The sequence below is a fragment of the Mandrillus leucophaeus genome, unplaced genomic scaffold, assembly GCF_000951045.1.
Source record: "Mandrillus leucophaeus isolate KB7577 unplaced genomic scaffold, Mleu.le_1.0 Scaffold768, whole genome shotgun sequence".
In the NCBI taxonomy this organism is placed as follows: Eukaryota; Metazoa; Chordata; class Mammalia; order Primates; family Cercopithecidae; genus Mandrillus; species Mandrillus leucophaeus.
The window spans coordinates 1,206,664-1,223,946 of record NW_012108341.1 but is presented as its reverse complement, the minus strand read 5'-3'; the positions used below and the strand labels follow the sequence as shown (position 1 = coordinate 1,223,946).

At 39.5% G+C, this 17,283-nt stretch overlaps 1 protein-coding gene across 3 annotated transcripts in view; it reads left to right on the top strand.

Moving 5' to 3' along the window:
• NR1H4 (nuclear receptor subfamily 1, group H, member 4) overlaps window positions 1–17,283 on the top strand; it is a 94,111-nt gene that overhangs the window by 11,388 nt on the left and 65,440 nt on the right. For all 3 annotated transcript variants that reach the window (XM_011966641.1, XM_011966640.1, XM_011966639.1), the window contains exons 2-3: window positions 7,931–8,065; window positions 8,879–9,011. In XM_011966641.1, coding sequence (XP_011822031.1) covers window positions 8,933–9,011 — 79 coding nt within the window. In that variant the 5' untranslated portion in view covers window positions 7,931–8,065; window positions 8,879–8,932. The remainder of the gene's footprint in view (window positions 1–7,930; window positions 8,066–8,878; window positions 9,012–17,283) is intronic.

Below are 17,283 nucleotides of genomic sequence, written 5' to 3'. Positions count from 1 at the left end.
CTTCCTTCCCACCTCTACTGACGCCACACAGGTTCCTTCCTTCCCACCTCTACTGACGCCACACAGGTTCCTTCCTTACCACCTCTACTGAGGCCACACAAGTTCCTTCCTTCCCACCTCTACTGACACCACGCTGCTATGCACTCTGGTCATAACACAACAACTTCCTGAATGTTTCTCCTTCTTTTACTGCTTCCCCTCCCCAGCCCACCTTCTCACTAGAGTAATCGTAACTACAGATTTCATTGTGCCACTCAAAATTTCCAGTAGCTCCCCACTGACCACAGTTAGGCTCCCCAAACATTTTATGGGAAGGAATTACTTTTTCCTCAAAGCTTTAAGAATGGTGTGTAGCAAGGGCAAGAATGTGTGAGAAAGAGAGAAGCCCTGTATGAACTTACGTATTTTTACATAGGAAGCTTTCCGTATATAATTTCATTTGATCTTTTCATTGTGAAATATTTTCAACATGCAACAAAACAGAGTAATATAATCAAATTCCTTGTATTTATTGCTCAACTTAGAAGGAGAGTATTACAGATATTATAGATACTCCCCATGTACCTGCCCACTCACATTCTGCAGTTCTATTCCGAATATAAGGCTCATTACTTTCATTCACGTCTTTACAGTTAAGGCAAGGATCACAAGCGTTTTCTACAAAGGATAGACTGAATATCTTAGACTTTGCAGACCATATGGACTATATTGTAACCACAGTAGTTAACTCTGTCACTGTAGCTTAGAAAGGAGCCATAGACAACAAGTAAACAAAAGGGCAAATCTGGTCTTTGGCAGGCCGGGTTGGGTCTGAGAGTCATAGTTTGCTGACCCCTGCAGTAGAGTAACAGTAGTAATATATAGCACTGTTTTGCATATCTTTACATCAAACTGTATGTATTATTCTGCAACCTGATTCTTTTGCTCAATATGATGTTTTCCCATTTATTCATATGAATACATCTAGTTCTAGTTCATTTTATTTTAGTTTAGTTTTTAATGTTTTTGAGATGGAGTTTTGCTCTGTTGCCCAGGCTGGAGTGCAGTGGCGCGATCTCGGCTCACTGAAATCTCCGCTTCCTGGGTTCAAGCGATTCACCTGCCTCAGCCTCCCAAGTAGCTGGGATTACAGGCGTGTGTCACCACCCCCGGCTAATATTTTGTATTTGTAGTAGAGATGGGATTTCACCATGTTGACCAGGCTGATCTCAAACTCCTGACCTCAGGTGATCCCCCCACCTCGACCTCCCAAAGTGCTGGGATTACGGGCGTGAGCCACTATGCCCAGCTGCTAGTTAATTTTATAGTCATTTATTTTAGTTCAGATTATAATTATTTTAATTGCTGTATAGTATTCAACTGTGAATGTGTAATTTATTTATTGTATCCATTCTCTTTTTGATGGACATTATGCTGTTTCCAATTTCTTACCATTGGAAACAATGTGGTAAACTTTTTTTATACATGTCACTGTATACATATATTTGAAAACCTAGGAAAGGTTCACTTTTTAATCTTTACAGCAACCCTATTATTTCAATTTAACCCCCCAATCAGGGGAGCCTCTCGGTGGTAGTGTCGGGAGGAGGTGCTGAGTGAGCAGTTCCAGGTCACGTGTGAAGCTACGGAAGGTCAGAACTGGCACTCCACCCTTAATCTTCTCATGTCTCATCCCCAGTGATATTTATACTAGACCAAAGCTATTATTTCTGCCTACATAAAACATGGCTAGCCATGCAAAGAGAATACAAAATAAATATAAGCAATGCTTCCTCTCTTCTAGAAGTTTACAATCTGGTGATATAGTAAAGACAAAAGAGATGAAGTCAAAGCATTAATTACTGTACGAGGAGGAGGGAGAGAAAAATGACAAGGAAGCATCCATCAACAAACTGGGACATACAGGGGGAAAACTGATAAGAGTGAGAGGTATAAGAGCACATTTGAGCAAATGGAGACATGCTGTGCCCTTGAAAGGCAAAATTAAATATCAGAAATGAGCAGATTTTCTCCCTAAATATCTACATTTGGCACCATCTCAAACTCCCAAAGAAACTTTCCTTTTTAAGAGTGTGATACAAGATGTGATAATTTTATCATAGAAAACAAGCGAGAGTATCTCAGGAAATGTTGAAAGAGAATGATCAATAATAGGAAGGGATGATATTGATACAAGAAGTAACTGCACGATCAATGGAAAACTAAAGTCTTAATCAAAGAAGCATTATAAACCAATGGGTAAGGGAAAATGTACTCAAGAAGCAATTCTGAAAAAAAAAAATTCCACCTTGTACCATAAACTAAAAATAAGCAGCAATAAAAGTAACCTTTAAAAAATCTGATATATTTAACTACATACAATGCAAAACTTTTTAGGTAAAGGTAATTTAAAGGCATGTAGTAAATATAATAGAATGCTAATACACTCAACATACAAAGAACTCTGCCAAGTCAATAAAAAAAAGAACACTTCAATAGAAAAATGGCAAAGGAAGTAAACTCAAAATGGAAACTGTCACAGATAGCCAATATAGATGTAAAGACATGTTTTTCAAACTTACTGCTAATCAGAGAAATGTAATTTAATGCAACAAGATAGAATTTGTCACCTAATAAATTAGAAAAAATTGTTCAAAGTGAAAGTGGGTGATGCTCATAAAGGTATGACGAGAAAGGCACTCTTATTTACTGCTGGTGGGAGTGTAAATGGAAAAAAATGATAGAATGCAACTTGACATTTTTTATGCTTTGCTGTATTGCTTCAATTTTCTGCAATGACCCTTTTATTTTAAAAATACTTTAGCTTAAAAAATAAATTTTAATAACTTTTCAGGAAAGCAGTGCATGAAGGAATTCTTAAAGTTGGGGTTTTATTAACAAACTATTAATTGAGACTGATTAAGCTAATAGAGGGGGCAGCTGGCTAATCCATCCTGCATCCACCCTATCCCTCTTCTAGGACAGGGGTGGGGAGTGGGGGAGTCAGGGGGAAGGTAGGGAAGTGAGCATGTTCAAATCAAATCTTTTTCTTTACCCGCTGATTTTTTTTTTTTTTTTTTTTTTGAGACAGAGTCTTGCTCTGTTGCCCAGGCTGGAGTGCAATGGCGTGATCTCGGGTCACTGCAACCTCTGCCTCCCAGGTTCAAGTGATTCTCCTGCCTCAGCTTCCTGAGTAGCTGGGATTACAGCAACCTGCCACCACACCCAGCTAATTTTTGTATTTTTAGAAAAGATGGGGTTTCACCATGTTGACCAGGCTGGTCTCAAACTCCTGACCTCAAGTGATCCACCTGTCTCGGCCTCCCAAAGTGTTGGGATTACAGGTGTGAACCACCATGTCTGGCCTTTCGCTGCATTTCTAAGGAGATTTGCTTCCTCTACTTCATGTGTTCTGCCAACTGTTGACCATGGCTGTCACCTGACAGTGTTGTTTTCCTTTCTTTCTTTTCTTTTTGAGATAGAGTCTCACTCTGTTGCCCAGGTTGGAGTGCAGTAGTGCAATCTCGGGTCACTGCAACCTCTGCCTCCCAAGTTCAAGTGATTTTCCTGCCTCAGCCTCTTGAGTAGCTGGGATTACAGGCCTGCGCCACCATGGCTGGTTAATTTTTGTATTTTTATTACTCTTATGTTGGCCAGGTTGGTCTGGAACTCCCAACCTCAAGTAATCCACCCACCTCAGCCTCCCAAAGTGCTGGGATTGCAAGCGTGAGCCACTGCGCCCGGCCATAATGTTGTGTTCCTTTCTGATCTGGTGTTCTCTCCTCTGCAATAGACTGCTTTCTCTACTTGTGCCTTTTGGCATGGAGAATGAGCTGCCTCATTTGTAGAGACAGTGTAATGGACAAGGCATAATTTTGATTAAATGGGTACTCATAATAGCTAGTCATAAAGTAAATCCTGAAAACTTAAAAAATGTTTAAAATCTTAAAGTCACTAGAAATGAAAAAAATTCAAGTTTATATACATATTTTAGTGGCAGAAAATATGATAAAATGTCCAATAACAGACTCTCACTGTAGACATATGCTACCTTAGGATAAAATTCTGTCGTGAAGTGAATGGAATGAAATATAAACTTGAGGAAGAACAGAAATGATTAAAAAGTTTCCAGCTGTTAAAGAATAACTTCATCTATTTCTTAAAAGGATAAGGGAGGGTATAAAGTTGCTGTGATATTGAGATTTAATTGAATTATTTAAAAGTAATGCAACAACATGTAAAAATGTCAATTTTTATAATATGTCAGAAATTATATTTCTTGCAACTATTTTATTTTTTAGTGAAAGACATTAGATGACAACCCAAAAAGTGTGTTGAAGGAGCATATTGTTTTTCAAGGGTCTTTTAAAGGTTAAATGAGCTTATTCTCAACCTGTAACATGACTCCTTTTATGGAAGGGAGGATTTGAAGGAAAAAAGAAAGACTTCAAGCTAAAGTCAAGGCTCTCCTGGGAGTTCTTCTATTGCAGTTCCTTCCCCGACATGAAAGTGAAGAGTATTAGAGAAAGAAGGGCACCGAAGTAACCGTAATTAGACAAATAACGTATATGGAAGCTCTTGGCAAATAGGCTAAAGCTGCTAATCTCAGTAAGAAGCTGTTAAGAGGTAAAGAAAATCTGACTATTATGAGATATATTTAATTAAGTGGGTTTATATCCCCAAGGTACTCTTTACATTTATTAATAGTTTACCTCTAATACTACTTTGATTGTTTGAATCCCTTCTGTTATTTGTTTAAGACAGGGATTAACATACTTTTTCTGTAAAAGGCTAGATAGTAAATATTTGTGGGTTTCTGAACTGTGCAGTCTTATGTTGCAACTACTGTATTCAACTCTGCTACTGTAGGGAGAAAAGAGCCATAGATATTCCATAAACAAGTGAATGTGGCTGTGTACCATTAAACTATTTATAGGCACTGAATACGAATTTCATATAATTTCCATGTGTCACGAAATATTCTTCTTTCAGTTTTTTTTAACCATCTGAAAATGTAAAACCATTCTAAGCTCTCAGGCCACACAAAAACAGGCAGCCGACCGGCTTTAGCCTGCAGGCAATAGTTTACGAACTCTGGTTTTCAATACAGTATTTAAAGGCTCTTTTATACTGAAGAGTGAGAATATTCTGGAAGGATACACAAGGAACTAGCCATTGTAACAGTATTTGGATAAGGGAAATGGGTGTCTGAGCTGGGAAGACTTTTTTCAGTATACTATTTGAATTGTTTACCATGGGCTTGTGTTACCATTTCAAAAATTAGAGTTTTTTTTTTTTAAAGCCCGTTCAGGAATTGTAAACCCAATGAATCTGACCTGAGTGGACCCTGCTATCTGGATTCTAGAGAGTTCTGCTGTTAGCTAATCAGGGGCATTCACATGGTGGGTCTCCAATCAGGGATAATAACTTAAATGATGCAGAATTAGGGGAATTGGACTTTTCATTTGGAGAGCAAGTGATAAATTATGTCCTAAGCTTTTTTGCCAATAGGGCTTATACCATTTCTCCAGGAAGAGCAAGTCAAATGTCATAGAATTTGGCAGAACTAAGCAAGAAAAACAATAAATGCAGGTAATTTAATAGAGCCAACATTTCTTGAGGGCTGACTGTATGCCAGGCACTTGATTTGAAGGTGCCAAGTTTATATATGAATGTATTGAAGAAAATATATCACAGGAATCCAAAATGAAGATGAGTGTGCCTGGAAAATATTAAAAAGCTGTAATGTGTGGTGGAAGTACGGGGGAGCTTGCTGAACATGGCTCAAGGTTAAAAAAGACAGAGACAAGGAGAGCACAGAGGGAAACCTAAAGTCAGAGTCACAGAACTGTGATATTCTATTTTTAAAGACCAGAGGAAATGGGTTTTAAGTTACAGAGTATAAGCTTGGGTTGAATATTAGGAAAACTTTCTGACCGTTCACATTGTGAGTTCCTGGAAAATATTATTATGGGAAATGGTGGAATTTCCTATTCCCAAAATAGGAGAAGCTCTAAAACAATAATTGCCTAAATTTTGATGCAGAGTGGGAGTGTTAAAGTCCAGTTATCATACAATATACAGGCACGTATACACATGTAGTATCATGATTCAATATGTATTTATATATACACATTATATATATCCTTATACAATTGATATGTACATACTGAAATTTGAATTTCCCTAGTCCTCAACTAGCTTGTGAGTATGAATGAGGTTCTGTTAATTACAACAACTCAACTTTTTTTTTTTTTTTGAGACTTTAGCTCTGTCGTCCAGGCTGGAATGCGGTAGCATGATCAGAGTTCACTGCAGCCTCGACCTCCTAGGCTCAAGTGATCCTCCTGCTTCAGCCTCCCAAGTAGTCTAGCTGGGACTACAGGTGTGCATCACCATGCCCAGCTAATTTTTTAATTTTTAGTAGAGATGAGGTTTTGTCATGTTGCTCAGGCTGGCCTCGAACTCTTGGGCTTGAGTGATTCTCCTGCCTTGGCCTTTCAAAGTGATGGGATTACAGGCAGTAGTCACTGTGCCTAGCCAGAAACTCAACTTTTACTGAGTTACTCTTCAGGACCTCCAGCTCCCTATCAGAGCCTCCTTCCCCGACAACTCCCCAGTTATTTCAGGAGTGCCTTGGGGTCTCTTCATGTTTATAACTAGGTCTGCTCTGGCTGTTCCTTCCACTCCATTTTGTGTCCATGGGGCAGAGCAGTGCCCAACCAGTAGTCATGATTCCCCTGCTGGGCACCTCTGTTGCCCAGCCCTCTTGGGTTCAAAGTTCTACTGTGACATATGGCAGAGTTGTTTGAGGATGAGGGTGAGGTTGAAATGAGCTCTGTCTCTTCTGCTTGTTGCATTGGAAGGATCTGCCTTATACCCCAATGTTTCAAGACTTCATTTTTATTTACAACCCTTTTCTTCTCACCTCTGGGTGGTAGGAAGGTCTCCTGAATCTAGTTTGGGTTGGTCAAACACAGCTACACTGAAAATTACACATGTCTCTAAGGCTAAGGCTTTCTTTTGGGGTGAAGTTCATGGTCCTTAGCTCCCCATGAGTTTAGAATGGATTTTCTCCCACCAAGCCCCTTATATTAATGGATCGTAGAGTTTGGCAGTAGGGCGTGGTGGAATTTGATAGGCTATACCACTGGTTTACCAGAGGGACCCAGATATGCTTGGACCTGACAGTGGACACAGTTTGTGTCTCTTCTCAGGAGACTTTCCCTCATTCTTGCTTTTTCAGCTGGTTCCCTTCTGGTGTTTTCCCATCAGTGCAGATTGCTCTAGTATCACCTATCTTTAAAAATTGCCCTTGAAACTGCATCCTCCTTCAGCTACTTCTCTATCTCTTGACTCCCTATCTCTTCACATCCAAACCTCTCTGTTACAGCATCCTGTTCTTTGCCCTCATAAACAGCTTTCATGACAATATATAATCATCTGTGTATTTGTGTGATTATTTGTTTAATATTTATTCCTAATTAAGCTTGATGTCATGGATCATGAATGTTTATTTTCCTGTTGCCATTTTATCTTCAAATATCTAGCACAGAATTTAGTGCAGAATATATGCTCACTGAATATTTGTTGCAAGCATGAATAAATGAATGAATGAAGCAAACAGTTTTCTGGTGCACTACCTTCCCAGAAGCCAAGTGCATCTGAAACTCACTTCTGTTTGAGCTAGGACATTTGGTGAGTGAGAGAGAAAGAGAGACGTGAATAGTGAGTAAATACTAATGAAATACATACTTATCCAAAAAACCCACTATATTCTCTTCCTGGGCAGCAAATATAGATAGCTGTTTATTTGTAAATAAAGTCATGTCTTGGTGGAGACAGAAAAAAAAGATTTGAAAATCATCATCAGAAAACAGCTTGGGAAAAGAGATTCTGATAGCACACATTATCACTTTTAATTATTTATCCTTTCAAATTACTTCTTTAGGGAGGTAGAAAACATTGTGGAAGGAGTGAAAGAAGAAAAGAAGACCTAGAGACATAGCTCAAAGTGAACACTGCTTCTCTTGGGTTCCTGGATTTCTTCTGGACATTTCCTCAAGATGAAACTTCAGACACTTTGGTGAGATTTACCATTATTTTTCTTTTTACTGTATCTTTTTAAAAAGCCCCAGATCAATACATGACCAAGGCAGATCATGACAGTGAAAATGAAAGCCCCTGAAATGTCCTCTAAAAGGCAGATATAAGGAAGATCTCTGATTTTCTGATCTGCTGACATAATGCCTAGATAGTAAAAAAAAATTCCAGTAGGAAGTGGCTTTAAATCACTATTAATATTTATAAAAACCTATTCTACTTTAGAATAAAGTTTAAGATAATGAATCATGGATTCATCTGATTTTATTTTACTTATTTTTATTTATTTATTTATTTTTTGAGACGGAGTCTCACTCTGTCACCCAGGCTGGAGTGCAGTGGCGCGATCTCGGTTCACTGCAAGCTCCACCTCCTAGGTTCACGCCATTCTCCTGCCTCAGCCTCCCAAGTAGCTGGGACGGATTCATGTCATTTTAAATCAAGGCCTTTTATATATGTTTCTTTTTTCTAATAAAGACATAGTCAAAATGTCATCATATCTTGCCCAAATCTCCCAAAGGCTGAAATTTGAATGAAAATATATGATGTTTTTTTCAGATAAATTAGAGAGTATCTCTTATGAAAGCACATATCTTGGACATTTTTAGGTCCAAATGAGGTATAAAAATGATAAATATTGAGAAAAGAGATATACAGAAAAGCTATAGTAAAATGCATTCAAAGGGAGCCATTTGTACTCTTGTAAACGATCTCACTCTCTCCTTCCCTAGCTTTCCTAACCGACCTGTACCCCATCCCCACAGTCACAAACTCTATTTATTTATTTTCCTTTCAGGAGTTTTTTTTGAAGGCCACCATAAAGAAAGTGCATTTCAATTGAAAAATTTGGATGGGATCAAAAATGAATCTCATTGAACACTCCCATTTGCCTACCACAGATGAATTTTCTTTTTCTGAAAATTTATTTGGTAAGTTGTCAAGTTCATTTGAATGTCACTAAGAACAAACTATGATTTGGGAATACATGAGGAAATGCCTAGATGATGAGTCCAACCCAGGGTCAAGAACATGTTTTTGTTCCTTCTAAGTACTCAATCAATGTTAGCTACTCTGCAAGGTTAGAGGAAGATTGGACCTTGGATTCATAGAACCTAATGGTCTTCATTTTTATAGATGAGGACTGCAAAAGCTTTGTGAATTGCTCAAGGCCGCGAGGCTAGATAATTAACACAGCAGGGAGTAGAAAGCGATTCTTGCTCTAAGGCTAATTCCAATATTATTATAGCAGGTACTAAACTATGAAATCATGATTCTTATGGCTTAATATGATACCTATTAAAGGCTGAGTTTACTTAGGTTATAGCTGGGCAGATTTCCTTTTGCAGTTCCTCCGGTCCTGGGGGATCTATGGCACAGTGTCAGGATTAGTCATTTAAGCAGGATTGAGGACGACTTGTACTAAGTAGTTTTCAGTAGATCTGTAACTAGATGATACCATAAAATGATATATTGCTCCACTTTATGCATTTATGAAAAACATCTCATTATAAAGAGTTTCAACTGAGAACATTAACAAAGAGTCAGCCAAGGCAATATTTTGGGTGGGGCAGGGAGCCTTTCTGCCAGTGTTAAAATAATTCCCTTCTGCATAATGGCCCTGCTGGGAGCCTAGGATGCTCCCAGTTTTCACCCTACGTTAATATATGGGCCATGATATACCATAATAGTGAAAATGCAAACACTAGAAGTTCCTCAAAGTTCAATGTATGAAGGCATGACTGCTTATTTGCTTGCTGATATTCCTAGGACCTGTTAATTAATAATTTACTATTAAATTGTTAATTAATAGTTAATTAATAATTTACTATTAATAGGTAAATTGCTGTTACCTATTAGTCATTAACACTTTAGTGTGTGGTGGCTGATTAGGCCATTTCCAAAAAGGGGTCATTATTTGTAATAATTATTTACATGTCTACCTGCCTCCATACAGTACAAATGCATTTAAGGGCAGTGACCATATTTCATTAATATTTTATTATTCAGTGCATATTTAGTAGGCACTTGATAAATAAGAGTCCAGTAATAAATAATAGAAAGGAAAGTAAAAAGAGGTTTAGGGAAAAAACAGATGTTGATCAGTAACTGTCAGAGAGACCAAAGGCAGCAGTAATTATTTATTAAATGCCAGTTCTCCCAAGTACTTGCTGCATCTTATTTCTTCCAGTTGGCTTATCTTCATCCTGTAGATGCAGTCAAGGGCAGTGGCAGGCCCTGCCTCCATGTCTAGCCACTTCACCATTTGCTTCTGTCCTGCCTCCCCTTCTATGGTTCCTCAGAACAAAATCAATGTATAGACATCTTAATGATTTTTTCTTCTAGCAATCAGAACTCACAGAATAATTAGGACTGTTGGCATACACCACAGATAAAGAAAAATTCCACTTAAGATTTTTTTTTCAAATAAAAACTGCCATTTCCTGCTGGAAAATTTTATGACTGTAGGCTGAGATTTCTGAGCTTAGGCCTCATGATTCATAAACCAATCTATTCAGCTCCAATTTGTACACACACAAAAAAAAATTGTAGGGTTTTCCTTCCAAGCTAGCCCAATTTTTAGCCAGCACACAAGATTTCAGGGTGATTTCTGCAGCCATAAGGTGAAAAAGATGTCAGTAAATACGGAAAAAACCATGAAGATGCCATCAGGTTAGAAGCATCTCAAAATGATTGCTAAGGAAGCACTGTGCCTTCTGCTTTTATGGTGTGGTTCTCTCCTCTCTCTTTTTTGCTGGACCACATTCTTATTCCATTTCCTAACACTGCATTTAAGGTTTCTGAGAATATATAGCATGAGCTGCATGAGCTGCAATGCACAGCTATAATTCTTCGCTGGAGCAGTCTCCTCTACTCTTCATCTGGTCCCCTCTTCTGGTAAGCTAATCTGACCATGTGCGACCATTAGGACTCCTTTTCCTTTTCTCCACTAGGCTGTGGAGCCAAGTTTAACATTATTTTCAAATCTCTTTTCCCTAGGCCCTCAGTCTCACTCCACTTAGCATACCTGAGCTAGGCTGGGTGTGGTGGCTCACACCTGTAATTCCAGAACTTTGGGAGGCCCAGGTGGGCAGATCACAAGGTCAGGAAATCGAGACCATCCTGGCCAACATGGTGAAACCCCATCTCTACTAAAAATACAAAAATTAGTTGGGCATGGTGGCGCATGCCTATAATCCCAGCTACTTGGGAGGCTGAGGCAGGAGAATCACTTGAACCAGGGAGTCGGAGGTTGCAGTGAGCCGAGATCGCGCCACTGCACTCCAGCCTGGTGACAGAGCGAGACTTCATCTCAAGAAAAACAAAAACAAAATCATACCTGAGCTAAAGATATGCCAAAGGGGAGGATGAAGAAAATTTTGATTCCTTTATTCCTCTTCCTCATCTTCTTGTGTGTCATGATGACACTGATGGCTTCTATGGCCCCTTCATGTGTTTAGAGTGGAAGGCATCAGGGAAAAGACTGGCCCATGAATGAGTAGCCCTCAGGCCTAACTCAGTACTCCTGGGTCTAAGCTATCCCAGGGGTTCAGAAGGGTTAAACCGTGGGTTCAACTGCCCAGAAAGCTGGACTCTTTTCCAGTGGTTAACTGTGTATTCAAAACAGCAGTCATGTTGTTACAATAAGGGCAAACAAGGTTAATGGAATAGTCTACAGATAGCTGTCATTTCTTCTCTTCAAATATCGGGCACTGACAATATGCTGGGCCTTGGAATAAAGCAGGGAATAGGACAGGCAAGATCCTAGTACAGAACAAACTCACAATAAACTTGTAAATAAAGCAATAAACAAAATAATATCATTTTTATATCTTATTTGGACCTAAAGATGCCCAAGGTAGTGATACATGCTATGAAAGCAACAAAATAGAGTGATGCCCTAGTGTCTGGAGGGATAGGCTGCTCTAAGTGGTATAGTCAGGAAAGGCCCCTGAGGAGTCCACAGTTGAGCTCAGCCTGAAGAGAAGGCAATACCAAGTGCAAAGGCCCAAAGTCTGGAATGGACTCAGAAAGGCCTTGTCTTCTACTTGTTTTTATTTAGGGGTAGACAACTGCTTTCCCATTAACCAACTGTGCAACCTTAACAACTCACTCAAGTTCAATTGGTAAAGGTAGATTATCAGGCTGAGAATTCTAGGACCCCATCTAGGTTAAACATTTGAGTCTCCAAAAATGCTGCCGTTGTCCATGTCAGGAAGTGGTGACTCAATGGTACTCACCCGGTACATGGCTCAACAGGTCCTTTTAAGGTGGTCCTGGGCATGGTTCCCTTCACTGCAGGTATAAAGGCCGTAATTCAATGACATCTTTAAGGCATTTAGAAGGTGACCTGAAGACAAATACTGACAAGCACTCACTATTGGGTGCTGGAGACACTAATGACCTTTTCAGTGATAACCTGCAGCTTCTTCTAGAGGTGACCATGGGTCCCTCACTCTTCAAAGGCTTTGCTTAGAGTGAAGGGGAAATGTCTTCACCCCTGTAATGTTTATTCCAAAAAACAGAGCCCAAATGAGGACTTGTGTGAAGGCAGTTTATGTGAGAGGTGATGGGGGAGCAGAGGCGAGGGAGTGGGTGATGTGACAGGGAAGGAGGGAAAACAAAAGAGGTCAGTTGTCAAGATCCCTGCTGTGGGTGAGGCCAGCTTGATGCCCCTGGGAGTAGCACAGAGAACTGTCAGCAGAAGGGTCAGGGACTGGAGCGTATATTAATATTAACTGGCCTCTGACCCCCGTTGGTTGAGCGTCACCCCAGGCGGCATTAACTCCCCGCACTTCTGGACTGTTTTTGAGCTCAGGCCAAGCTGTCTCCTGTGAGATTAGAGAAGTCCTGGGCAGAAAGCATAGGGATGGGCGGCATGCTCTTGAAATGACAGGCGGTCAGCCTGAGGTCATCATCTGAGCTCGTGTATGATCAGTTGCCACAGATATGGCCCAGATCAGAGATGGGCTGAAGGGATGTGACAGCACCACCAGAAAAAGAAGAAAAGAAACTTGGACAGAATGGAATTAGAGAGATGAGGGTTGGAATCACCTCCGTGAAGTCCTTTAATTTATTCTGTTGCCAGACATCCCTGATAAATCCAGATGGGAATCTAGCCCATCAGTAACTGAAACCACATAGAGGCCTGGGGGTGGAAGGACACAGTTACCACACAGAGATTTGTCTCTTTTCCTCTGGGAGATCCTGCAAGCCAGGAAGCTTGGTCAAAGATTAATTTAGTGGATAAAAAAGGCGTCTCTGTTGAATGAATAAGGCAAGGTTTTATGCAACTAGTGCATAATAAAAAGTAATAATGACAAAGTCCACAGCCACCCACCATTTGACAGAATGAATACGATAGGAGATGGTATATTAACTAAAGTCTATATTTACTTTTAGCAAATTATGGTTTAAAAACTCAAAACTTACAAAAACTTAAAGACTAAATTAAGAGACAAAGCATTCCAACAATAAGAGAAGCAGCAAGAGAAAGTACAGTCTTATCCTCCCACAACCAATGCTCCTGGTACAGTGGTTCCTGATTCATGTAGCACAGTGACACTGGGAATGGAAATAAGGAATAAAATAGAGGGAACTGAAATCTCAGAGGCAAGTGAGATTCTCTGACCTTGTTTTCGCTCCTATAAAATGAGGATAATAATGTCACACTTCACAGGTTGTTGGGAGGAAGGAATGGGCTGTATGGGAAAGTGCTCTGTAAGCTGCAAGGCATCCTAAACTGTTACAATTAATCCAGAGTTTGAAATGTAGTTGTTACATTTTAAATTGTTGATAAACACCATTCTACTCATTAAAAGAAGGAAGTACTGCTAATCTCAACATTGTGGAGTGCAAAGAACTTTCAAGAGGCCAGAGAGAATCAACAATACGTAAATAAGGCTGGGCACTTTGGAAGGCCAAGGCAGGCAGATGACCAGAGGTCGGGAGTTTGAGACCAGCCTAGCTAACATGGTGAAACCCCATCTCTACTAAATATACAAAATGAGCTGGGTGTGTTGGCACATGCCTATAATCCCAGCTACTTGGGAGGCTGAGGCAGGAGAATCGCTTGAACCCAGGAGGCGGAGGTTGCAATGAGATGGGATTGTGCCACTGCTCTCCAGCCTAGGCAGCAGAGTAAGACTCAGTCTCAAAAAACAAACAAACAAACAAACAAAAAAAAAAAAAAAAAAAAAAAAAAAAAAAAAAAAAAAAAAAAAACAAAAGCAAACAATATGTAAATAAATTTCTGGGTACCCTAAGGAGGGAACACATATTCTATCTCACGTTTGCATTATTACATTGTTAACAACAGCTTTGGAATCCATGTCTTGTATTGCATTTAATATTGTATCTAATAGTCTTTCCAGAACCCCATTCTGATTGAGGCCTAGCAAGTGTCAGGAGGTAGATCCTAATCCCTTTCACTTCTTTTGGCTATTTCTCATTGCCTTATGCTTCACTCAGCTGTGTATGTCCATTTTCTCAGGGTGCGCTTTATTTCTTTATTTTTATTTTTATAGAGAAAGGGCCTTGCTGTGTCACCCAGGCTGGACTGCAGTGGCATAATCAGAGCTCACTGCAGCCTTGAACTATTGGGCCCAAGCCATCCTCCCTCCTCAGGCTCCTCATGCTTTCTTTGTATCAGAATACACTTACTTTGAAATCTGCTTCTTCTCTATGACTTATGCTTAAATTAAAAGAATCTTCCAGATGTTACAGAATCAGTCAGATGTTTTAAAATGCAATTAAAGGTTTTGAGATGCAGTTTTGTAGAATATTTCTGACATTTGATTTCAGGTATTTTTCCATCTCACTGAGTTCAACTCAAGTGAATGTAGTTCTGACTTCTTGGGTGAAGTAAAGTTGAAAGTTTCCAAAAGATGGCGAGATACCATTATCTCAGATAAAATGAAGCTTTGCTTTAGCGTACTTGAAATATTTTGCCACTGCTGTTTCTTCTCCGCAGCTCTTCCATAGCTGCAAGCAATCTCTAAGGCATTTAATTTACTGTGACTTTGGTTTTTCCTTTCCCAAGGAATCTCAGATCTGGTTCTCTTGTTAGTGGAGTAAAGAAATGGGAGAAGGAAAGAAATACTGAATGAGCCTTTTCTTATTACAAAATAGATTACTGCTTCTTTCAGCTAGGGCTTGCAGAGTTTGGAAAAGGTGTGCAATGAGTCAGAGAGTTGGCCAGTTGGTGAGTGATTCCACTGCAGTCTAGGCCTTAGCTCTCAACCTTGCCGGCTAAGAAACAGATTCTTAGGGATGCAAGTTGAAAAGGATTGACTATAAAATCATATTGCAAATATATTAACTTACAACAATAAAAATAACTGTAATGATAACAGCTAGTATTTCTTGAGTGCTTTATAGAAATTCATGTGTCAGATATCAAGCTAAGTACATTTTAGATTTGTTAACAGATTTCCTGGGTTGATTTCAATCTCTGCCATCTACTACCCTGTGGTCTTGGACAAATTCCTTAACTTTGTGCAAATTACTTGCCTTATTTAATAGGGTGATAAGAAGAATGCCTGATACATCACAAGTACTCTATTTGCCACTAAAATTCACTCTCACAACACACCTATAAGGTAGGAACCATTACTATTCTCCTTTTATGGTGTGAAAATGAATATTTAGTGATGTTAAATAATGTGCTAAACATTCCATAATTAGTAAGTAGGCAACTGAAATATAATCAAGACAAGGAAACAAAATCAAATGTTTAGGTCTCCAGGCTTAGAGAATACTTCTATTCACCTTCTCAACTGGGAAGGTCTTTCAATAAGATTATCTTCCTTTAAAGTCTGCTGACCATGTCTGTTCTGAGGGATAGTTCTCAGAAAAAAGCATTGCCAACATTTACTCTGGGACCTCCCTTTTTTCATGCCGTCATAACTGATGCCCCACTCAGCATGAGGGATACAACATTCACAGTGCTCCCAAATATTGTGCCAAACAGTGCCATCAGATAGAACTTTCTGTGATGAAGGAAATGCTCTAGATCTACGTTGTCCAATATGGTAGCCACTATTCACGTGTGGTTATTGAACGTTTAAAATGTGACTGGTGTGACTGAGGAACTGACTCTAATTTAATTTAATTTGAATAGCCTGATATGGTTTGGCTCTGTGTCCCCACCCAAATCTCATCTCAAATTATAATCCCCACATGTTGAGGGAGGGACCTGGTGGCAGGTGATTGGATCATGGGGGTGGTTTCCCCATGCTATTCTCATGATAGTGAGTGAGTTCTCACGAGATCTGGTTGTTTTATAAGTGTGTGGTGCTTCTCCCTTCCTACTCTCTCTACTGCCGCCTTTTGAGGACATGTTTTGCTGCCCTTTCACCCTCTGCCGTGATTGTAGGTTTCCTGAGGCCTCCCCAGCCATGTAGAACTGTGAGTCAATTAAACCTTTTTTCTTCATAAATTACCCAGTCTTGGATAGTTCTTTATAGCAGTGTGAAAAGAGACTAATAAATAGACATACATAGCTAGTGGTTACTGTTTCAGACAGCAGATATATTCAGGAAAAAAAATCAATTTTTAGGGAAAAAATAATATGAGGCAATTGATCATCCCTAAGAGAAATGCAAAGGTACCCAATCTGTCTTGTTATGAGAACATTCTGTATGAATTTCACTCAGCAACAAGGGTTTCCTGGGTCAACTAAATAATCCTGCTCATTTCTTATCTAGTATAGATGTTTCTGAGGGCAACCGACAGGTCCGTTTATTTTGGCCAGTGAAAAACTCAGTGGAGAATTCTTGAAATGAAAATTCTGAATCATTCGTCTAGCTTCATATCCTTTGGGTAGCTCTTTCACCTATGATCCTCTCAGGGCAAGGATAGCTCTGGGATTGTGAGGAGGGGAGAATGAGGTCAGAAGTAAATTGAGAACTGAAAATGGTTTTGCAGATGGCGACCGTTGATCAAGAAATTCAAACTGAAATATACCTATAGACCACCACTCTTTTCCTCTTTCTTGGTAATTACAGCAAGTGTACCTTAGTTTTTCCACCACGGGATTTTGAGTCAGAAGACCTGGGTTAAAGTCTCAGCTTCATACCTTACTAATGGGATGACTATAGACAAATCATGACCCAGCCATCCCATTACTGGGTATATACCCAAAGGATTATAAATCATGCTGCTATAAAGACACATGCACACGTATGTTTATTGCAGCACTAT